The sequence below is a fragment of the Taeniopygia guttata genome, chromosome 2 (genome assembly GCF_048771995.1).
Source record: "Taeniopygia guttata chromosome 2, bTaeGut7.mat, whole genome shotgun sequence".
In the NCBI taxonomy this organism is placed as follows: domain Eukaryota; kingdom Metazoa; phylum Chordata; class Aves; order Passeriformes; family Estrildidae; genus Taeniopygia; species Taeniopygia guttata.
In genome coordinates, this window is record NC_133026.1 from 77,106,969 (window position 1) to 77,132,286 (window position 25,318).

At 36.7% G+C, this 25,318-nt stretch overlaps 1 protein-coding gene across 9 annotated transcripts in view; it reads right to left on the reverse strand.

The window, feature by feature from the left end:
- FBXL7 (F-box and leucine rich repeat protein 7) overlaps positions 1-25,318 on the reverse strand; it is a 225,285-nt gene that overhangs the window by 119,509 nt on the left and 80,458 nt on the right. For all 9 annotated transcript variants that reach the window (XM_072924278.1, XM_072924281.1, XM_072924280.1 and 6 more), the window contains one exon: positions 18,813-18,902. In XM_072924278.1, the coding sequence (XP_072780379.1) occupies positions 18,813-18,902 (90 nt within the window). The remainder of the gene's footprint in view (positions 1-18,812; positions 18,903-25,318) is intronic.

The following is a 25,318-nucleotide window of genomic DNA, read 5'->3' on the forward strand; positions in this document are numbered from 1 at the left end:
GTAGTTTATTCATTTACTATGGATCACACTTTCAACAAAATCCCTAAACAAGTTTCATAGGCTTCACCTCCCTCCCACATACAGGAGGGATAATACTTTATCTCACATGTTCCTATAAAGGGTATTCTACATGTTTTGCTAGATTTTCCTATAATTTTAATGCTTATACAAGTTGATCCTACAACAGAACAGGTAGATTAAAAGAAGGTTTCTTGGAGACACTTTACAAAACCTCTTGGACATATCAAAAAGGATACCTTGGCAGTTGCATTGTCAGAAATGTTTTTCCAGCCTGTGTGGCAATTCAAATCCTGATTTTCTTGAGGCTACTGTTCTCCAAAGGGAAAAATCCAGTATTTTGTAGTAAAACTGGAAAGATTTTGTCTCTCGCATCAGCAAGCAGAGTCTTTCTCTGTGTGAATACACTCAATTCCTAAACAATAATCCATTTCAAATTTACAGATTAAAACCAGCACTAGGAAAAATACTTGTTTGTGGGCAAATCCAACATGAGAGCAGAAAAGAGTCTGCAAAAGGTCATAAATAATCCCTTTTAATTTTTAGTTCTTCTATTTCATAGCAGTGTTAGCTGTTAGTTACAAGTGTATGTACAAGATTCAAGTATAGTCTTACACATATCTAGGCCAATTTTTTCTTCTTTCATGACTCAGAAGAGGCACCAGAACTTAGCACAGGCTAGTTCAATGTTCATAATAAAATCTGATCTATTGTTAAAATCTAATTCTCTCATCTGCACCAAACATGGACAAGATCTTAATCCTTTCACTTTGCAGTAATTTTGTTCTGAATTCCAAGACACACTTACGTCCTCTTCCTATCCAAACCTTATACTGGGAAATAAAGATATTTCAGTCATTTCCTTTACAGGTCAGGTTTTCTGAACACAGGTTCAATCTTGTATTGCCTTGAAATTACTTAAATCATTACACTTGTAATGAAATACATTAATAAACCTCAAAACAGCTACCAAAATGCTTCTTAAAGATAAACACAGCTAAAAATACAAAGCACTTGAAATTCGATCTAGCAAGGAGCTCATATATTGTACTTTAGTGTTTTGCAAACTAAAGGAAGGCATTTGAAATGTCAATGGGAAAGAATTCTGAAATACCTTCATTTATATGAAGTTGCCTTTTTAAGACATTGTAGTACTTTTTGCCACCTCTCCACAAAACAGCAGTTTTTAACTAAATACCACAAGATTTATGGTGTCAGCCACAATGGCTGGACTGAGCTGGGTCCCTTCTTGCTTACCAGGTTAACTGAAATGTCACCTAAGAGCTGCAGGACATGGACTTCATGGATTACAAAGGCACTTGCCTTTTGTGATACCTGATAGACCACATACATCTGAGAACAGAAATACCTTTAAAAAGCCCCATGGCGTTAGAAAGTGCAGCACCAGACAAACAAAGCTATTTCACTCAAGTTTGTTTTGGCAGGTTTTCAGCTCTCTAGTCTATCCTTGCCTTGTGTTCCCACACAGGAGTTGGAACAATTCCATTTTTCAAGTCTAACTATGTGGAGCATTAAGCTGGTCTCTAAAATAAGACAAGGACGAAAGGGAAAAGTAACAGAATTCAATACTGTTAACAATTTTCTGACTATAGTTTTATGTATGCAGGACAAAAAAATGTAGGGTAGATGGGGAGAGGAAATCACATGAAATCTGAAGATACAAAAAGCTACTTTTCAAGCCGTGCTACTTGGCATAAGGCAATGTTAGCCAAATATGAAAACCTACTCTCGTAAAAAAGTCATCATAATATCTCAGAATATTTTTCAATTAAGCTAGAAAAGGGATATGTACTTATTTCAATAGTCTAAATCAGACAGTTCCTAGTGCTTCACGTAAGACTGATGAGCTTCCCATTATGCATGCTATATTTCTATGTATTATTAAAATGGCTATAATTACACACATATCATATATCCAGCATACATCTGCTAATGGAAATATGAAATTACTCTGTGTTTCAAGTAAAAGCCACATTTCACTTTACACAGTCTTCCAAGGGGAGCTACATTTTTACAATGCTGATACTTGCATTAGATACGACCAGGAAAGAGTTACTAAATATGTATGCTTAGGCATCTATTCATATAAGAAAAGCTTCCCAACTGCTGAACTTCTAAAGCAAATTTAAGAAAAATGAAAAAGTTTTGGCTAGCCACTATTATGCATTGAATTTGAATAATGAAAGCAACATACTCTATTTTGGAATTTCGCTTGGACAAAATTAAGCTTCCATTTTATTCTCAGGCATTTTAGTAAACCATAACCAAACTATGATTGGTTTTAATTAAGTTAATGGATTATGAAAATTAACTACCTAAAATCAGTCAAATCCTTTTTACTAGGGCCTACATTTGGCTTCTAAAGTCCAGTTTAGTTCGGCAGACACTTATACCAACCAAATGGCAAAAAATAAAAAAGAAATGAGAAAACATTGCCACTGGAATGGGATCTAATATTTTAAATACTAAATGGCATCTAATATTTTAAGAACTGTCTCCACTAAAAAATATATCTTGCAATAATTTCAGTGGTGTAATTTACCAAACTTTAAGGCAGAAATTGTATTCTTATTATAATGAAATTCCCAAAGCAACTTTGTTGAGCATTTTTAAGTACTGCTGCAAAGAATATGACATCCTTCCTGTTGTATTTTCTGTGTGTTTCATAGCTATCAAATAGAGCACAGGCTCTAAGTCAGTCTTGTGCTCCAAAGTTTTGAAGACTAATACAATTTAAGTCAGAGCCTTTACTTGATTTATAGTATCAAAGTGATGTATACTTGTTTATTCAAATTTTAAATATTTTTTTTTTTACATATAGGACAAACCAAAGTGTAGATAAATTAATAACACAACTTAACATACACTGTTTAAACAAACAAAAAAACCCTCACCATTTTACATCTTGTTACAGTTTGCCTGCATGGCAGGCAGTCATCCAGCATCATTCATGGATGAGGAAATGGACTGAAATGATAAATGACAGAAGTAGTTTCTAAGAGTGAAGTTCCTTGATTTTCCCCAGAACAGTGCCTTTTTTCAGTGGAGATGTCATTACGTCAGAAGTTTCTACCTGAGGGTTGAGAACTTTTACTATCAATATGAAAAAAAACCCAAAAAACCAAACCAAAACCTATTATCAGCAAGCTTAAGTTCATGGCTGCACTCTGTACTTCATGGAAAAGTTTCAAGATCTGCAGTTCAACAATTTGACATTCACAGTACATTACTTCAGCTCTGTTAACCACTTTGGCAAGGAGTCAGTCCTTGTACAATCAGCAAGAAGAACAGAAAATAATTCTTCCCCTTGTGCTTGATTAATGACTGACAAGCTTCTCCAGTAACATAAATCGACATATTTAGCAGGGAAGCCATGGAAAATTGTTTGCCTATCAGTAGAAATTAAACATAAGATTTGTACAAAGATTAAGCTTATGAAAGATGGGACAGATAATTTGCAGCAAGACAATATGCCAGTAGCTTCCCACCACAGGAGGTCTTTTGCAAAGGCTTTAGTAACTCCAAAAGTCATCTTGGACAACAGGGAGTAAGTAGTAGCAAATCTCAGAAACAGACAGCATTGCAAGACTGCAAGCAGATGCCTTTCTCTGTGTTAGCAGGATAAAAAGAGTACATTTTCAACACCTGAACTTGTCTACTTCCAGTGTAGTCAAAGTTTTTCACCCAGAACAAGTCAAGATAATCTACTCCGTTACAGCTTTACTCCTGAAAACAATTTAAACAGACATTTAAATTATCCAAGACAAAAGTTTAATTGCTCCTAATAATTTAAAAGCTTCAGAGCAAGCAGAAGGTAGATCAAGATGATCACTGATGGCATCCTATATTAGATTTACAATGCTGAAGCCCTTTTATGCCTACAGGAAAAACAGAAAAGGTTTTTATTTCATTCTTCCTGTGCACAATATTTGGTGAAGAATAGTTATGATTGTTACTCCAGCAATCAAGCCTACTTTTCTGCTTGTGGAAGTAGATTAATTTATGACTGCCATTACTGGCTGAGGAATTTCTTTCTGATTAACTGTACCATATGGGATATCATTTCATTTCAGGTGAAGCTACCAAAATACAAAGGCTACAGCTCTAGGAAAAAAAACAAAACAAAAAAACCAGACAAACATAAAACCAACAAAAAGAAAAGCCCAAATGGAAAATCCAAAACTTACAAAAGGGAAAAAACCCACTTTTTTTTTTAATGAAATAGCATTCTAATCTACTTTGCAGTTGCATAAAGTTCTGCCAAGCAATTCCATTGCATTTTCATATCCTGCAAAAAGTACTCCTTTCATCCATGTTTTCCATTTGAAAATGGACTAGGTATAGCCAGTAGGCCAGATGGCAAGAAAACTATCAGCCACTACTTTACATCTCCAACCCTCACATCATCTGAGAGAGCTGGCATCAAATCCTTCAAGATTACTGATGATTTCTCCTGCTGGCCAGCTGAAACCCAGCAGTAGGACAGAACTGAGCATTGTCCTAAACCAGTCCTCTCAGCTGAGGTCAGCAGACAGTAGGTCTCCAAACCCAACCTTCACACTGTCCAAAGCTGAGGGCTGCTTGGTCTCAAGCAAAGACATTTTGACTGCATTAAATGAAGCACATGCACAACTAAGAGGGCCCCAGAGAAATTAGTGACTTGTTTGCCTTTAGTCCTATGAATGCCCTATGGCTCCACAGTCAACCAAGGCGTAGCAAAGCCATTTGTCAAGCTATCAGGAAAAAAATAAAGTCTTCACACTAAGCAGCTCCAGCCCAGAAGACAAGCAAAGCAACAGAACAGGGCTGTGAATACCAACTGGCTTCTGCCTCCCACATGCCCAACAGTCCCTCTCAACCTCAATATGTAAACCTTAGTGGAGCCATACTTTATACATCCTTGGAGAGGATTAATTTAATTTTGATTTCCTCTCTCTGTTTGCTTTGGAAGTTTGCAGCTTGAGCAATATATATACAACCAAAGTTTGGCAGCAAGAAGCCCGTAACTATGATGTATATCATCTCAGCCTGGCAAGCATGTTCAGAAAAATAAGCTGGCAGTGAGGACAGCTTCATCTCACATTCAAAAATAGTGTAGGAATAAGGAAAGGCAAGACATTTCCAGGAGGTAAATTAAGATGGAGTCTGATATCATCCATGTGACTGAAGGAACACAGTTCTCAGCAAAACAAACTTTGATCATGACAGAGGAGGTGGCAGACATACAGAACTTTAAAGGCCTTTCCATCATCCAACAGGTTTCTAGTGTTTGTTTGGAAGGTACCTTCCAAAGCTTGCCAGAGCAGCGGTGAAACCAGGGCCCTGCAAAGAGGATTACTGCCACAGGATAGCATGCAGAAAACCAAGAGTTTTGCTGGTCCAGTTTGCATTTTTGCTCATAATGCTAGATTGACAAAAACAGTAAGTATTTTCTATAAGACTTTCCAATGAGAGGAATAATAATGAACTCTGAACCATACTATTTCCAACTTAAGTGTCAGTTAAACATTACAAATTTCAGTCTCAACTTTTATTCCAACAGCTGTCCATCACAAAAGTCAAAAGTTGCTATAAGATGCTATTCTAGATACATAATATTCTGTTCCAAGTAAACATAAAATCATGCTTCTATGATAATACCTCTCAACCTATAGCACATTCTGTGCACAATAGAAAACAGCTTCTACTGCATTCCAACTAAACACAAGGACTTTCTTTTTAGCTTATGCATGCTGTTTCTATATCTGAAATGCATTTGCTCAGCTGAGTTCTCTGGTAGCTCTCTGCACTCATAAGCTCCAATTTATGAGTAAAGAAGGCATTATTGCCTGGAGCAAAAGAATCCATCCATCCTGACGCAGACCTTGTTTCAAGGATTTTCTAGCCCACAAGGGTTCTTCACTGCGTACAAACTCAAAATTATTCAACATCACAACCTATTACTGTTTCAATAGTCTTGTAGCATTTAGATTTCCATGCACCTAGAAATTATAGGGTTCCTTTTATTAGACCTCTCTACGAGTCTGTGAAGATTATGTTGTTGCTTCCACCAGAAGCTTTCTGTAAAGACACACAAGTGCTGGAATGCAATGGCCTACATTTTTCTTAGTGTCTTGTTATCACTGCTTAGCAATGTGTTATCCCTACATATGAAACCTAAACCTACCTTTTTAATATTATACACTATAGAAGCTTTATTTGCAATATTGGCTTCACTACCTTTGCTATCTTTTAACATCACTGCTCACTTCTCACAATCTAAATTCAGGGCTTTTAGTTTGAGCAGTCCATTCCCTCTCCAAAATTCAGTTTCATGTTTCTGTGATAAGGAACCAAAATAACTTGTACAGAAATTGCAAAAAGAATTAAAACATAATCCATTCCAACTCAATCACAAACTCAACACCAGAGCTAAATATGACTGTTCCATTAAAACTAAAAAACTAGACACAGATGAATAGGAGTCATCAGGTTCAACTCCACAACTTCCTTTTTCACAAAAGAAAAGGAAAAAAAAAAAAAAAGGACAAGGGGGATAGAACCTGTTTAAAATTAGCGTCTGTTTCCTACACAGTATTTCACCCAGGCTCAAAATTCAGCATGCAATGTTCAAATACCAAGAATAAGACCATGTATTTCAACACCTATATATAAGCTTTTTTTTTTTTTTCTTTTAAGCCTTGGCCATCAAGTGATTTATGGTTTGAATACAGCTATCTGAGGACTACCATACTCTGGATGTGTAGGACAACATCATTTACAAGATGGTGCAACATAGTTAAACACCTGGTTTTCCCAGGCCACCTTCTGTCAGCCTACAATTCTTTCCTTGAGGAAAAAAAATTATGATTTTTCAGTCACTTACAGATGTTAAATGGCAATGGCTCTGACCAGGATACCTGAAGCTTCAAAAGCTCTAGCTAACTTGTATATCCACATTAAACAGAATCAAATTAAGGCATCAAGCCACACTTCTAGAGCGCTGCACAGGATGCCCTGACAAACTGGGGGCAGGAGTGCCTTCATTTGGATCAAATTAACACAGACATGATGTACAAATGAGGACTTAAAGCCAGCATGTCAATAAAATAGCACAGGAGCCTAAACACTTCCAAGCCCAGTAGAAGACCTAATTCTGAGGTGAACACACCATTACCAGACCACAAAGCTTGCCCACAAAACTGGGTCAGAATTGAAAAGAGCACAGTCCAAGGAGAAGCCATTTTTTCCATTGATATTTGAACCATATCAGTATTAAAAAATACTCAAAGTCAGAACAAAATTGATGTTGTTTAATTTTCAAGAAGCAACCAAGGCAACAAAACCTTTCCAACTTTTGAGCAAACATGCATACACCACAAACTACTGCAGTACAGTGTTAATGAGGTGAGGACTGCTGATGTGTTCGTGGTTTAGCATCCTCCCATGGCAAATTTCTTGAAAATTCCAATACATGCACAGATAGGGAGAGTTGAAGCTCATCCAAATCTTGAATTTCATTTCCTGGACACTAGTAAATGAAACAAACAGGAATAAATAACCCTCCAACACATGAATAGCACCCTAGCACCTAAAATATATTCATTTTTCTTGCAACAGAGAAATGTGTCAAGACATAAATGGAGAGCAGCATCACTGACAGCCATGAATTTCATACCGAAGATGATCTTGTCCTCAGGTTAAAAGGAGCTGAAAAACATGCCTCAGATTCTTTCACTTAAATTTTAACTATTTTCTTTTCATAGAGGCTTTGTGTAATGATTGATCACTAGCTCCAGTTTATCTCACTATTCCAGTGTGAGTCTTTTTGGAACAGCTCAAGCTGTTTTTGATGGACAACTTCTTGATGGGACATATCCATAGGTTCAATGAAGCTCAGACATCAACTGAGCTCCTTCAAAGCTTTGAGGAAATATGGCCTGTCTTATGACTTGAAATTAGAGACACTTACTCTTGAATTTAGCATAAAAGTATAATTCAATCCAAGACAATAACCAATATTTCCAGAATGGTATGTCAACTATTTTTCAGAACCACACTCACAATCCCAAGATTAATATTTATGTTTACATAGAGTTTATGATTAATCTTTTGGATTAAGAAAGTCTATCTGGTTACATAAGTAGCATCAGATTCCAAAGATTCACTGTGATTACATTTACTGTTAACTAAACCATCTACTACAAAATGCATGTTTTTCTGGCATGAACTGCCTAACCATTCAAGAAGAAAGTCACAATTTCCACAAAGGGGCCCAAAGGAAACACTTTGTCTTTTCTGAAGTATCTGAGCCTGCTAACTCTATAAGCCTAATATATCATATTGAGCAATAGACAGTAGAATACAAAGGTTTGGTCACTCATAGTTTTAACCATTTTTTATTTTTAATGATTTTGTAGATACTGTTTTTCAGTTTCTTTTACCTAGTTTTACTCTTTGCAGTTCCAGCTATATTCCTTTTTTCTCATATTAGGCAAATAGTCAAGTTTTTGTTTAATTAGGGTTTTATTATTCTTCCTTCAAAAACAGTACAGAATATCACATATTTAAACCTAGTTGCTTCAATTTAGAATTAGGAAATGTTCAACAGTAAAAGTTCATGGCATATTGTCCTCCTACATTTATCTTATTTCCAAGATATATGAAAAAAGATATTTCAGACAAGGATATATAAGAAGTTGATCTAATATTTCATGCTCTGATTTCTGCGAAATTTGTGCGTTTGAAATTTAAGCAATTACAGTTCTGAGGTAAAGCACAAATGAAGTATAATAATAAGTTATTCTAATAGTCTGGGCATTAACTTGATATCAAATTCAAAAGGCTACCCCAGTCTTAGCTTAAGGGCTCTGTTCATATCAAAACTGAAATAGCCAATAACAGAAATCAGGACATGAGATAAATTACATCAGTTCTAAGCCTTGTTTTTTCTGTTCAAAGCATTTGCCATCTGTCTAACTGAAAACGGACATCTATCAATAATCATGACAGTTTCTCATAACCAAATCACATATTTGCTTCAGAATCTTCACAGTCTTCTTCTCATGAACCATATTTTAAAAACAACTAGTATCATTCAGTAACAAGAAAAAAACATAGTAGGTAGGTTTATTTTGTGTGTGGTGTTGGGTTTTTTTGCCATATACAAGTACACATTCTAAACAGAATTAAAAATATGTGAAAGTATTAACACATCAAGGTGCAAAGATACATTTTTTCTTCATTCCACATAGCTATTTAATATGATCAGTGAAATCTGAACTCAGTGACTGAATGGCAGTGTTGCTATTTTGAATTGGATACATTTTCATTGGGAATGACATTATCAGCATAGTCTGGCAAACATTCATGTTTCACTAAATGCTATGGGATTAATTAGACAGTGGCAGAAGTGATCTTTAGAAAACATTGATGGATGGGAACAGATTTATTGCTCATCTAATGTCATTTGAGAAGAAAGAAAAATAAATATTCTTTGATAGCTTTTTCTTTTCCAAAAACAAATTTGTTAGTAGTCTGCCAAATTAATGACACCAACTGGCACCCAGTGATGTCAGCTTATTCTACTGGAACACAACAAAGCATATTCAGAATACTGTGAATTTTATCCAGGTGCAGAATAATCCCCCATTAAAACCAGGCACATCAGCTTCTTGATCAGCTTCAAATGTTTTACATGGCAAAAGCTTTCAAAAGACAAACTCAATGCTGGACAGAACATCCATAAAAAAACTCAATCTGAGGTACGAGGGCATTAAAAGAAATTTGAGAAAGTTAAAGATACAGGAACAGCAAAAGTGAAAATACACTCAAAGCTAAAATCAGATTGAGCTGTAATTCTGCCTCAGATTACAAGAAGTTACTAAAGTCTTGTTTTTAAAGTGAAAAAAAAGCAAGAGTAAGAGAGCATTTTCAGAAAGCAGAGTTCAAGCTAATGGCTTATTCCCAGGCCACAGTAAAGAAGCGTCAATAGTTTTCCAAGATTGAACTCACAAAATACAGTCTAATTATAATTTTATCATTTAGACTACATGTGTGCCTGTTCTATAAGGAAAACTACCACACAAGTCTTTCCTGGACCAAGGTAAATGACTGCTTTGAACAGTGAACAGTTTCTGGGTACCACACTAAGTTTTTATTGCTCAAATGGAAGCTCTACCTGGCAAGGCTTACAAACATTTATCTCACAGGGTGGAGGTGGAAAATGTGTCTGTATCTAATAAACAAAGAAATAATCAATGTTTACATATGCCTACATGGACATATAAATATTCATATTAAGCAAGCATCACAGCTCAAAAAATAATTTGTTCCTACTGCCCACATCCTTGAGATTTCTTGATTTTTGTCTTTCAGAGATTCCCACACAGCATTATTTACCTACAATGAACAAGGTAAAAAACTTCCCACAAACAATTAATACCTCACAGTGCTGTAAAATTCCACTCTCTTTGATACACAGGATGCAAATGGGAAAACTATACAAGGTGTTAGGGAAAACTGAAAGCACTATAGATTAGATTAGGCATTGGTAAACCCCAAAACACAGTTATGATAACTGCAATAAAAATTTACAATGGAGATTTATGATGTATCCAAGTCACTGCAAGCAGCATGCTGGATTACAGTCATCCAGTAAAGCCATCAAGCTTCTTTCCACCCACACGTTCACATGTCCAAGGCAGCACAAATATGCCACAAGTAGATGACATGCCTAGGAAAAGTCTCCATACTTCACCTTGTGGGAGGGTAACTCAAACTAGCTGATCTAAATTGACTACAGAATCTTGCAAATAAATATTTATCATGCATGTCTAAAGACACCCTGCCTTCTGGCAAATTTGTGTACACCCAAGAGGACAAAGTAAGGAAGTAAAACCCTCCTAGCCCAGTATAGATGACAGGTTGCTATGGGCACTTGTTTTCTCTATTAAAAAAAATATATATATATTTGAACTGTTAATACCACTATTTTACTTTGAGGTTCAAGAATTACAAACTCCCAAATCCATCATCACAGCTCAAGATGAAAACTATCCCTAAATGGGAAAAGAAGTATCACAATGGTCAGTTAGTGACCAGGCACACCACCACTCCACAGATTTTATGTACAGGTGTGGCTGATTAAGACTAGAGGAACACATAAATGGTAAATCATCATATTACAAACATGTTCACAACTTCTCCCTATACTTCCAGCCTAGTCTGATGTAACTGCCTAAACCAAAGATGATCCAACAGTCAGAATTAACAGGAGCATAAGAATTATAATTGTCTACTCATGAACTGCCATTTTCATCAACCGATCCCAGTATATACTACTCAAGAGAAATCTGGGAATGGTGGCAGAATTGAGAAGATGACAACCTTGAGAAAGACATAGTGGCAGGAGCTATGGTACAATAGCCAGAAGAGAAATACAGAATGGCTCAGACACTCCAAGACGATATTTCTCAAGCATGCTGCTAGTTTTGGCACTGTTGGTGGTATCAGTCTTAAAAATTACAGTCATCTAACAAACTGACATAAAAAGAAAAGATATAGGAACATAAGGCAGGATATTTTGTGCAATAAATTTAAACTACAGCATCTTAACAGGGATTCTGAAGTTACAGTCAAAAAATTTGCTGTTCCAATTTTATTTTATTCCAATCATTAATATTGAATATTAATATTAATTCAAGCATTAGAACAAATCTGAAGGAAGTTGCTCATCTCAGTTCATTAATTCTGAAAAATTGATAAACCTGACATATTTAAATATGCATTATCAGGTTGTATATATTCTTCAAGATGTCTTAGGAGACAGTCTAGCATTCAAGAAGAATCGGGTTTTGACTAACAAATGCTAGGCATTCTTCATATCCTTTGAGATGACTTCATTTTTCAGAGAACGAAACTACTTTAGACAGGTATCATAGGCAATAACAGGATGAACAGTTAAGTGCCAGAACCTCCCTGTGATAATACTATTTAAGTAGTTTGGTACAGTATTTTACCTAAAGAATTACTTTTGGGATCTTGGATTCCTTAAAATCAGATTTACAGGTAATTGAATAAACTGCAATCACTCCCACCAAGCATCAGACCTCACTTGGAAAAGCTAATGCCAAGTTTTTAAATTGGGATCATTTCTCTTTAACTCTACTGTAAGTGCATTTGCTCTGGTGGGTCTCACATTTCAGGACCAGATCAAATAAGACTGCAGTTTCATGCATCTTTCCAATTTGTTCTTGGTATTGTTTGGGCAAGTTTTAAACATTTGGCTATAGCATTTCAGTACAAATTAGCCAGAATAACATAAGGTTTCCATTTGCAGGTTTAACCTTGCCAATGTCTCAGCTACTTTTGCCTTGTATTTGAACTTGAATTTACATGCTGATTGTAATGGTATTGTAATTAGCAGAACAGTTCTGCAGGAATACTGCCTATTAGATAGCAAAAGCATATCAAGATGTGGTTAAGTACAAAAAACAGTGGTTAAGAGCAAGCTTTATACTACTTTGTACCTTCACACACTGCTTGGGGTGATTATATTTGTGTATGCATTCAGATATTCAGATGTTGGTTAAAGGAATTTAAATAGTGAGCTCTGTTTATTCGGTCAAATTGCTTATAGTTTTGGATTTATTAGCTGTCACGCCTCTCAGCCCACTCTTACTCCTCCTCAGTCTTTTTGGCTTGAAATTATTCTGTTTTGGCACATTCTGCAATGCAACATTTCACTTTTCTAGAAAACTCCCCAGCTAGAAAAGTAACACAAAACCCCAGGAAACTTACCTAGCCTCCAGTTTCACTACCAACTCAAAACGGCCTCAGTTCACTCAAAGCCAACTGAATCTCTGCCCAGTTCCAAGCAAGCAGGGGCAAATTCAGACATTGATATCAACTTCTGATACACTGTGGTGTACAGAAAGCCTGCTTTGACAGAGGTTCAATAGTAGAACCAAGAGCCCAAATACCCAATAAGAGGCTGCAAAGGCATGAGGACAGAAATTAAAAAGAAAAGAACTGGAATTATGCATATATTCACATTTATCTGAAAAGAACACTTAAAAGTTTTCATTTCTGATACTGGGTTACTCAACTTCCAATGTTAAAGAGATAGTGAAAAAAAATGGTAAAGATCTGAAGTGGGAAATAATTTAACAAGTATCAGATGAAAAAAGGGACCTAAAGAGCTCTTTCTCCCAAAAGGATCATAATGAAAATCTGAGTAAAAAACTTCATCTCTCTTCAACAATAGTCTTTTGCCACAACACCTATCTCAGTGTCTCAAAAAGGCTACACAAACGACTCAAAAGCTTCAATGGAAGTCTGATAGACCAAACATAGCTACCCATTTATGTCAGCCTTAATACCCAGAAAGAATGTCTAATTGCAAAGTAGTTCTCTGAGATTTTTATCTCCCCTTAAAAAAAGATCAGATTGCACTCATCTAAATCTCAGTTTCAGCTGATTCTCTATCAGGAACCATTTAAAATACAAAAAGCATTCCGTAGCAACAAACTTGTTCCACCGTCCCAAATTTTTTGATACTGCCAATCACAGTTCACAATGCAAGAACAACCTCTTCTTAAATTCATTTAATAGATGAATAATTACTCAGAGATCCAAAAGATACCACGTTTTAAAAGAATGTGGTTACGAAGCCAAAAGAAATTAAACTAATTTCAGCCTCTCAGAAAGTATCCTCTAACAAGCACTTTGTTCTCTAACTTGAAAGGTGAAATAAGAGGCACACAACCCAAATAAATTTGTGTTCAAGAAATGTCACTTAATATATTCACATGTAGAGCAGTGATAAATGTTTTCTGATACTGAGGTCAATTTTTTCTGTAAAAAGAAAGTTTGCTATATAAAAGCTTCAGTGGCCAGGTCCCACAAAAAAAAAAAAGGATGGCCAACAGCCCCAAACACACCCTGATCAACCAAGCCATCACCTTGCACAGGGTACAGCAGAACTTTTACATGAGTAATTAAAGCATTACATGTTTGTAAAGTGCTACATTTTCACACAGTTGCCTCTCCAAGATGGTTTAATGGAGGGAATAACTTCTAATGAATGCAATTGTTCCCACCAGACTATAGGCCCTGCTACTCAGAGAGTTATTGAATGATTTAGGTTAGAAAACACCCTTGAGATCATTAAGTCCAACAGTAAACACAGCACTGTCAAGTCCAGGAGAAGCACTACAAAACCTAAATAAAACAGGAAGAAGGATACAGCTATGAAAGGGAGGGCTCTTCTTGTACCTACCTAAACTGCAGAAGAAATATCTCTTGTGTTGAGATTCATACAAACAGCTATTGCCAAAACAAATTCATTTGATCTCCACACTAAGCCTACATTGCAGTGTACTCTAGAACTGCCAGAGTACTGCAAAAGGAGAAACAAAGTAAAATACTTAGTCTTTGAAGGTCCCTAGAAGTCAACTAAAAGCAGATAAAATTTGAATTTCTTCAAAATACAGCAGCTGGCTTCATCATGTTTTTGCAAAACTCACAATACTAAGATTTAAAGGGATATATTTAGAGATACTTCAGCACTGAGCCCTTCTGCTAAAATAGTGTTCTACTTCAGACCTAATCCTTCAATTTGATTTTACAAAAACTGAGAAATAAATTAGAACTTCTACATTGAGCTCATACATGAGCTCTCAATTTAAAGTTGCCTCTGGATTACATCTTAATGGTGCTATACATGAAATGCAAACAGTATTGATTTTTTTTATTTGAAAAACAGTCAAGTTAGTACAAAGCATGCAGCTTGGACATAACACTCCGTGCTTTGCAGGTAAGTTAGAATAAAACTCCCTGATCAAGGTAAGCCCATACAAAAACAGTCATTCAGTTTAATCTTCTAAATCAAGTTTCAGACAATAATATTTCAGCTGAGACTGTCTAGCAAATTGCATTTAAATGGCCCACAAAAATCCATTTAGTCTTTCACTTGCCAAAGAGCAATAGGGGGTAGTAAAAACTCATGCATTCTCACATTTCCAGCTATAATTGATAGATAGGGTAAAGAATTGCTGGCAATGTCTGAGACTGGAAAGGAGGTAAAAAGCAGCGTATATTCAAAGCTAAAGAAAACTCTATCCTCAGGAGACAGTGTGGAGTCATCAGTGTGCATGCACATTCACAGGCTACCAGGTTTCGTTCTTAGCCAAGCTGTAGCCAAACAGGTCTTTCCAGCCAGTGGTTTACACAGACATCTGGGTTTTGCCACCTTCCCTTCACTGAAGTATACAAAGTGAGAGTCACTGGACTCCAGTTTCAGCACGTCTGCATTCCTCTCAAGAGCATCACTGGTATGTCAAAGCCTGACTTTAGGAAGCTGCACAATCTGCCAGGTTCTGTCTGCTTCCCTCTATGCAACAGAAACAGCTGTGGTTACCTCTCTGAAGCATCACTGACTGAAGCTTGTTTAACTAAGGATACCAGCACACATTGTCCTTGTCTGGGGAAGATGTGCCCTTCACCCAGACACACTCAACAGCATGGCCAACATTTTGTCTCTTTGAAACATAAAATACTCCACAACTCCAGAGATGCTCTAAATCCACAATGTGAGGGAGGGTACCATTATTTTGGCCCTAACTGCACCATCTGTGCCCATCAAGTGAGTTAAATGACGTTGCCTTAATAGAATATCTAGAACTGGAACAACAAGAGTAATTTCAAGCATCTTGTTATCTATTTCTGGTACCCATTCTGTAGAGAAACATCACATCTCTGAAACTTGACTGATAATGTGGTTGCATTCATCATGATGAAGAGTGTGGTTTGATTGCTTAAACTGATGGCAAGATAACACCTGCTGTCAGATACTTCCTGAGGTGGTCTGCTTTTCCAGGCAACAGTCCTGCCTGACATCTTTTTACAATTCTCAGGTATATGTAGCTGCTTAAGTAGTACTTTATTTGACTGCTTCGCAGCTGTGGAGTACCAGAGATAAGATGGATCATTCCCACAAATTTCCTTTCTAGTTGTTTCAAGTCATTAATTCCATTAATTCAACTTCCACAAGTATTGTGTCACCTGTTTTACAGAAACAGAAGACAAGCTGTGCAGAACTGGAAAGAATTAGGTCTGTTTAAAAAGCTGGAAAGCAGAAATTGTGAAAGGCCTTCAGCCCCAAACAAAAGCTATGCTTTTCACAGAGCTGGACACTCAGGAATGCAGCTGGCAATAGAAATTCAGAGGATGCAAAGAAGCTGTCTGCCACTTGCTCAATCAGGATCATTCCCCATGGCAATGAAGGTGAAGAAGAGTTTACCTGCAATGTTTCCTACTTCCTCCCACGCCAGACCTGGCTGCATACAGCTGGCCACACAACACATGGCTCCTTCACAGAACAAGACACAGTGCCGTGAATTTACAATACAGGCAGAATTGGAGCATTCTGGCCCTGCAGTAAATAGCCTCTAGTGAAAATAAAGATACACGTACCACCCTCTGTGCTGGGCAGATACTATTGTACCATGGCAAGCAAATATTACAGTGGACTAGATAAATTTTACTAACAGTGTCAAAAAAATGTTATGCAACCACCCTAAAATACGTAAGTGCTACTGCTTGTACAGCATCTAACACAATCAGACTCCTGTTCTTAGCTGGCCCCTGGGCATTACTCTATTACTGAACAGTATAAAAACATTCAGCATACTGTAAGAACAGAACTCAAGTCATCTTGTGGAAGTCATGAGTCTTCATTACCAGCTGAATCCTCCTTCAGTGTAAGTCTACTGTTCATGGGGAAAAGAGGCAGCATTAGTTAAAAATCCAAGCACTAAAGTTGATAAATGTGCCTTCCAGTAACACACCAGTTTCAACAGTGCCTGTTTTGCCTCAGCTACTTCCATATCTCTTGTTTCACTTGCCTTCACAGAATTCTTATGCTCCCTGGCTATGACATTCAAAATATCTGCCAGATTATGCAGCAATCCACATTAAGGTAATTTCTCTTAAACTGCCCCACATTAGTAATTCTTCAGGAGAAAGAAATGGTAAGAAAGTAGTAATAGTACAGGCTGAGGAAGAAGCTGCTTCTGAATCTGTTGTCAAAATAAGTATTTGTCAATTCACACTATTCCAGGGCACAGAAAAATTAGATTAAAAACTGGAATTGCCTCCAAGTACAGAATACACAATTACACTACTCTGAACTCTGATTTTGCATGTGAACTCATAAAAACATAATTTCACTACAGTTACTGCTGGCCTGCATTTAAGCCTCCCTTGCAAATGAATTAATCAGCTGCAAACTGGTGGCGAAGATTTCAAGGTCAACATTCATATTCACTGGCTCAATAATAGGCTAAATTAAGAACATAAATCACAGAGATTAGTACAGGATTATTTTGCATTATCATATTTGAATAAAAAAAAATGTTTTACAGACTGAAGTAGAAAAGAAATTAAAATCATTTATTAAGTACTGACTTTGGAGTTTCCACTATTCTTTTATGGCTTCTTTTCTTTTTCATTCCTGGCTGTCATAAAGAGAATTTATTTCCTAAATTTTTTAGTGTCCTGGTAATTCACCTCTTTCAGGCATCTCAGAACTTTTGAATCTAAGGTTTAGAGAAACATGAAATCTACTATTCAACTTGTTAATAACCATTTATTTGTTTGTTGTTAAATTTATTGGCTGGACTAAAAAGCACAGATTCTAAACCAGTATTTCTTATGATTCATAGGTGCCAGATATTTATTCTTGGTATGGGATTATGCATGCCCAACAACAGACCTCTTTTGATTTATGTGGTCATTTATTACTTACATGAACTGCTTTTACTGATCAGATTCTACAGTCATAGACAGACTTGCCACACTAGAACTATTCAAAAGTCTGACTTCCTTTAACCATAAGAAACAAAACTCTGAGAGCCATCAGAGCTTGTAACTTAATTTGTAGTGACAGAAGTGTAAGGAATCAGAATTATAACTTGATTACTACCAAGTAAAACCAAATAATTACAACAGTTACACAGAAACACTAGTTAAGGCCTATCAATGCACAATTTTTACAAATCCTTATGGCTTACATCATTAAACTATATATAGTTATTTCCTCTCAGCCTTAAAAGACACAGTTATAAAAAGTAGGGCAAATAGACTTCCATTTAACAGAGCACACCTACTCACATGTAAGAAAGGAAGAATCAGCATTTCTCTGTTCATAGATCGGTTAATACAACATTGTACTGATACTAACAGATACAACATCTCCTTCCTCTGGACATCAATAATCTAGCCCTCAGTGATGACATACTCCAGTAACTGAGGTGAGGTGTATTGACTTAATTAAATCTGTCAGGTCAGCATGTCCCCAGCTACAATTTTGAAAAACTTGTCTCCACTCACATTTACATGGTATTCTCATTATGAAAGCAATTTTGACTGACATTAGACCTAAACTGCATGTCAAAAAGCTTCCATCAAGCATAGCCTTCAAATATGATTGCAAAATAATATCATATAAAACCTTAAGTGTAAAAGCCTTTGCTGGAAAAGCAGCATACAAAATTACTCCTCACTCTCTATATTTGGGTTCTGCAGAAGTACCTTAAATTATTTGTCACAAATTCAAATCAGAAACTACCATAGATAGAAGTGAAAACTGTTTAAAGGAAGAACTGCTTTTGGATTTCTAGCAGAGCAATGCTACTCTACACAGAAGGAATGAGGAGGAGAGTTTCTTCTTCTGCAAACTGCTAGGATTCTGCTGGGGGGCCTGACCTGTGTAATGAGTACCAGCTGCCTACCTTCACTGGTAGCTGCGTTCCTCTGGGCTTTGGTGGGTGTGTGATCCGTACTTGAACTCACGTCGGATGAGATGCTTGAGCTGCCCTTGCCTGCAAAAGGAGAAAGAGGAGGAAAGGGAGGGAGAGAGGGGGGAGGAGAGAGAACAAACATGAGTATCAACTCTGAAATAGAAAGACCTTCAATATCTGAACCTGGAACAATTCCAGAAAGCTTTAAACTAGGTTTAAAGCAGCAGCTGATGTTCATTTTGTACACACCAGAATAGGCATTTACCGCACTGTTAACTTCTAGCACGTGCATCTTCACATGTATTAAGGCTGCAAATAGTCTCCTATGCCACAGGGCCTCTCACTACATATTTACTAAGCTCTGTTGAAAATTAAATGTTTTTGATTAACAACACTAGGGGAACTTAAAAGTTCAGTTTACTCATTCAAATACCTCTAACACAGATCAAGAAAAATTGTTACATTCAAAATAAGTTAAATAAGTTTAGATTTCTGGTTTCTGTGTTCATATTGTGTATTCAGTCATTTGGTCACATGAAAATGAAAGCAAGGTATCTGTTTTCTCCTTCACCATACTCACTGCATGATGTAATACACCATCTCAAAATTAACTTCTCACTAATGGTGGAGGGGTTTTAACTGCAAATCATAACCTATGGATGTTTCTTCTCTTTTTTTCCTCTCTTAAAAGCTTTTCCTGAATTTCTACATCACTGTCTTCAGACATATTTTCAGGATGTCAAATTCTAGATACAAGTTACAAACAAAATAAATCCAAATGCATATTAAAAATTACCCTATATAGATACTACAGAAGAACAGAGTTGGCTAAACCAAAGCCGTCTTTGTTTTCCTGTGAGGATCTAAGAAGGAGTCACTTCTGTTTCCCTTCACTCATTCTACTCAATCTCAGTAATTACTATGAGGGAATACTGCTCTACTCTGCAGCAGGAACCAGACCAACCACGCAGTGGGCAGTAAGTGGGATAATCCTAGAGAGAGGAAATGCAGTGAATATTGTTATATTTTAAAAAGTTACCTATCCCCACAAACACTGCATCACCGAAGCCTTTAGAACCTATTTTTTTTTATCAAAATGAATCTGTATTCAGAAAGCTACCTGACACCAACTTTCTGTCTCTAGAGTAAACCCATCATCACAGGAATGTTAGCAAGAAATTTTTCTATTATTTCAATCAAGCATTCCTTGGGGTTCAGTATGCCTGGTTTTCATAACATTTAGATGTAAGGGAGAGATCTGGTTTTTAAAGGTGCCACAACAGAACAAGGATTTAAGTTTTAATGGGAAACAACTGGAAAATGTGCAAATCTAAGTTGTTTCACAACCAAGGTACCGCCACTTAATCCATCAACCAGCCCTAGGGAATCATCCTCCACAGAAAGCTGCTTAAATTAACATGCTTAGATTTGAGAAATGACTATGAATCAAACTGGAGTGAAAGGATATTAAAATGACCAAAAGAAAATAAAAAAATAATTGGCTAAAGCTAGTAGTTGGGCAGGGTGAAGAGAAAGAAAGAAGTGTATTTCCAGTGATTCACTAATTGCTTTTTACATTCCTTTAAGAAGTTAGGCAAAACCAAGAAGCAGCACTTCCAGAATATCTTCAATTGCTCTCAAGCTGTGACATGAGTTGGAGTAATAGACTGTGGTCTTTATAGAAATTACTGTCCCAAAATAACTCTATGGCTAAGGCAATGAGGTTTGTGGTAGAAGAAAGGCAGAAGATAAAATGGAAGGGTTGATGTTAGATGCTCTTTCCCAGGAAGAGGCCAAGAAACGCCTGCAGCAGCTGATAAACAAATCAATACTGATAGGAAAGGTATTTAGGTGGTATTGCCACTACCAGCAACTCCTTATGTATCAAAAACTGCAACTGCAAAGGCAAAAAAAAAAAATAAAATCTAAGGGGTATCAGCATTCCTTAACAGATTAATAGAAAGAAAACAAAATTAAACTGACTAACTGGAAAATTTATTTCCTCAAAGCAAATAAACAGGATTTCCTCTAAAAAAAAGAACTTTTTTGGGGAGAGGGAAGAGGAAAAGGAAGTCAACGATACCAAATAACAGCAGAGTTGCAAGATGGTCATATCTGGCATGGGTTCTTTTCACAAAGTGAATGTTTCCCAGGTTCCATACCTCCCCATTAACAGTAGCAGTTCTATTTACCCCAAATACAAGCCCACTTCAAAGCGCATAACCCATATATTTTACCTACCATAAGCTACTAATTGTCAGTACATCTAGTAGCAACACATTTACAATTGCACACTGCAATTGCACATTGACCATTTACAACTGCACATTGTGAAATGCCTGATGTAAGTGTAGATATTTATGATTTAAATCTACTTGAACTTTAAAACATTTTAATGCCTTTCAAGAATTTAAAACTAGAAAAGAAGAAAAAAAAAACTATAATTGCTGCTTTGGTTGAGTACAGTTCTACCTGTAATTATATTTTTAGATGGAGGCTTCTCTGTCTGTATACAGCCCCAAAACTAGCCTTTTTCCTTAATACCAACTCTGTGACACTCCATTCAGATAAGGGGAAAGCAGGAGGTACTTTCTAGTAATTTTCAATGTGTTTCAAATAGACTAGCTGACATTATATATATTTTCTTTTGGTTTTTTTTTTTTTCAGTGCAAAACAAAGCTTCGAGTAGCCTAGATTTGCAGACTCATGTACACATGGCAGAGCTAAAACACAACAGTATTTAAGTATTCTCTAAAGAGGAAAGTCTAGGAGAGCAGCAGCTGTTCAGCCTGGAGATCATAGTTCGCCTCTTCTCCCAAGTAAGAAGTGACAGACAAGAGATAATGGCATTAGGTTGTGCCAGGGGAGGTTTGGGCTTGATACTAGGAAAAATTTCTGCGCTGAAATTTCAGGCATTGGAACAGGCTGCTCAGAGAAGTGCTGGAATCACCATCCGTGGTGGTATTTAAAGGACATGTAGATGTGGAGTTTAGGGACATGGTTTAGTGATGGACTTGGCAGCGCTGGGTTCACAGTTGGACTCGATTGTAAGGGTCTTTTCCAACCTAAACAATTACATGGAATATTAGAATCGTAGAAATTCAAAGACTGCTGATTTCCCTAATGCCATAGGGAAAAGTTAAAGCACAGCAAAACGCTGGTTTCCAGAGACAAGTTCCTCTCCAATTCAAAAAGCGGACGGAGAAAGTCACTGCACATAAATATACCCTGACAAAGGTTCTAATGCAATGACAACCAGAAGGATCAAACAGAGGGCAATATTGCTAAGACTACAGCAATAATGACTGTATTTGATCCTCTGCTTAAACAAATTCAATGCCTGCCAAAAACTTTCCTAGCATGACTTGCAATCATCTAGAGTTTCCTTCATAAAGTCAGCTCTTCTTATTTCTAAACCAGAAGCTGCAATCCACAAGAAAGGAAGCTGCACTATGGTAGTACATAGATATGATAGAAGAAATCTATTTTCCTAGAATACAGCATAATTCACACTGGGAGTGAAGGTAGCATGTACTTCACAACACCTGCAAAGAATCACACAGCCACACAGTTGCAATTCAAATCATGTCTCTGACATGCTTCTGAAGCAGCAAATGTAGGGATTTTTTTTTCCATCTACTAGAGCCAAAATCTTACAATAGTCATAGGAACAAGATCCAGCTATCTAATCTAGTACGCTATTTCCTGCAGATTACATTTTGCTCCTGCTGGAAAGAAAGCAAGAATCAGGAAAGACTATAACAGATACTTCTCCTGAACATTGTCTTCAGGTCTTTGCAACCCATGGAAGTTTTCAGCCATAGACATCTTTCTACTCAGTAGCCCTACAGCTTTATTAAATTTGTCTCTTTTTGAATCATGACTATTAAAATAATGTGTTCAATTTTCTTTTTATCATCACAGATGGCTATAGTGACTACAACATTATGTTTGTTTTATAAAAGTATTTGCTATCTTCAGTTTTGCAAACTGTGGATTCTGCTAGTCACACTCACTGCTGAGAAGTGTCAAAGACATCCCAAATCAGTCAGGACAGAATCAATGCAATTTAAACTTCCATGGGAAAGCATAGTCTATAACTGTATGACACTGAGAAACTATTTTTGGAAACACTATTTATGTGGTTAACTATTTATGCAAAGCCTGTCGTAGTCTGAATAGCAATGAGTCCCCTTCACTTGCTCTGGAACAATTTTACCAGTTTTTTTTTGCAGCACATTTGCTTGGATTCTGGTATACAGACATTTGCAGGCCATATTTTACACATCCTTCTAAGGTCTCAAAGACAGGCTGACTTAACCATTGTTTCTTATGTGCCACCCTGGAGAGTAACAGCAGTACTTCTCCTGACATCACTTTTTTTTGGGGGAGTTTTTTTTTCAAAAAAATCAAGTTCTTACTTTTTTTTTCAGCAGGCAGTGACAGGTACCTCAGAAATTAAATGGATAGTAGGGCCAAATCCACTGCTTGGTCATGCTGAAGTAAAACATTAGACAAAATGCCAAAACAGAAAAAATAATCATTTAGGAAAAGAGAACAGAAAACAATTAAGTCCAGAATATCCATTAATCTTTTTAACTCTTGAGAAGTGTTACATTACAATGACTTTGATGTAAAAAGTCTGAAATTTTTGGTTTTAAGACACTTAAGCCACCAATTCTTACCCAAATGACATTATTCAAATTAAACTTCTCAACATGAAAGTGCCTATGAGCAAGGTTTTCCTACCAGATCATCATTATTTTCTCTTTTATATCTTCAGAGAAGGTCTCTTAAAATCAAATACATGCCAACCACATCAAGAAGAGATCCAGAAAAAAAAAAATCAATCCAAACCTCAAAGCATGAGGGATCATTCAAGAGGAAAGAAAAATCTCTTTTCCTTCTCTTGTTTCCATGAAACACATTATGCTGGTCCAAGTCACCAAAACCTCAAGTGTATCTCTTTACAATCTGCCTCTCCAAAGACTGCAGCTCCCAGTATGTTTTCAAGTATTCCCATGGAATCAGCAGCCTAGTGCAGTACTTAGGCTTTGTGGCTATAACGCATCCTTTAAAGATGTAATATATCAATTCATTTATCCCAAGTACAAGAAAGTTGGACTACACACTTTGGACAATCATTTTCCTTGAACTTAACATTTTTACCAATGGAAATTATATATCATAAAACTGGTTTCCATCTACTAATTCTTAACTGCTGACCAAACTACCACTGTTTCCACACTGAAGTTAACCTACCTACAAGCATTGTTACTCACTGAGCTGTTTTCAGGATGAAATATGTTCATTTACAGATTCACATTGACCTTCTGCCCTGAAATCTTAGGAGTGTGGCTCTACAGCTTGCTCTTTTTTTTTCCAAATTAAAACGCATGCCAATATAACAAGCAGGTTCCAAATTTCATTCCACCCAACATTTGTCAGGATGCAGTAAAACAACTTGTGCAGTAATCTGCACAAACTCCAGTCCCAAGGAAATGAAACAAACTGAATGTTTCACAGGAAGCATGCTAAAGTTTGAAGAGTTTGCAGACATGTGCTATCACTGGTACTTTGGGACAATATTTCCTAAAACTTTAACAAGTAGAATTTCCACAAACATTTTTACATTACTTTTTTTATTTTTAAACTACAACTCCAGCTTCCAGGATAGTGAAATTTGGCTGTGAAATCTGGCATATGAGCTATGAAATAGTATACTTAGTTCTACAGCATTTCTGTAAGTTTTAAGCTAAATTTCAATTCAGCTCTCACAGGCCATTTTGTTCTTCCAGTCAGCACCTGCCTCACCTTCTCAAGTACCACAGCACACGACAAAACCTCATGCAAACGCCAACAGGCTACACTAATATATCCCTGGAAGGGAGTAAATCACCTTATGGTTTTTATTTCTTTTAGGAACTTTCTCCAGGTACAGGTACCAGCCTGTTCCACTGGCCCCATCACAGGGCACAGCTGAGCCACTCGCAGCAGGGAAGCCCTAAGGCTCAGCCCCTTAGTGTCACCTTTATGGGGCAGTGTTACAAGCAGATACAAGAAGCCACTTGAAGGCAATAAGCATTATTTAATTCTGATGTAATATAGCTGTGGAAGTTCTGCAGCTAGCATGACACAATAGTTTACCCACCATACTGCAAAAAGCTTGAGAACATTAAAGTGCAGATGGGAGACTGAAATTTTCAGAACTGTTTAGCAGAATGATGTTTGCTATCACCAGGGCAAGATATCAGAATGTCTGGATTAAAATCATTAAGCTTAAATAAAATTGTTTGCATAGTGATAGATTCTAATTGCTGTGCTAGAAGCCTACTGGGTTTGTAGCCAGGACATCTTTAACTCTCATCCAAGTGCTAAATAACTCACTATGAACTTAGAATACTAAAGGCTTTATTTAATTAAGTCTTCAAATGGACTCATCTAATCTAATGACTAAACAGAGGCAGGACATGTATTGCCTCCTCTATGTAACAGGT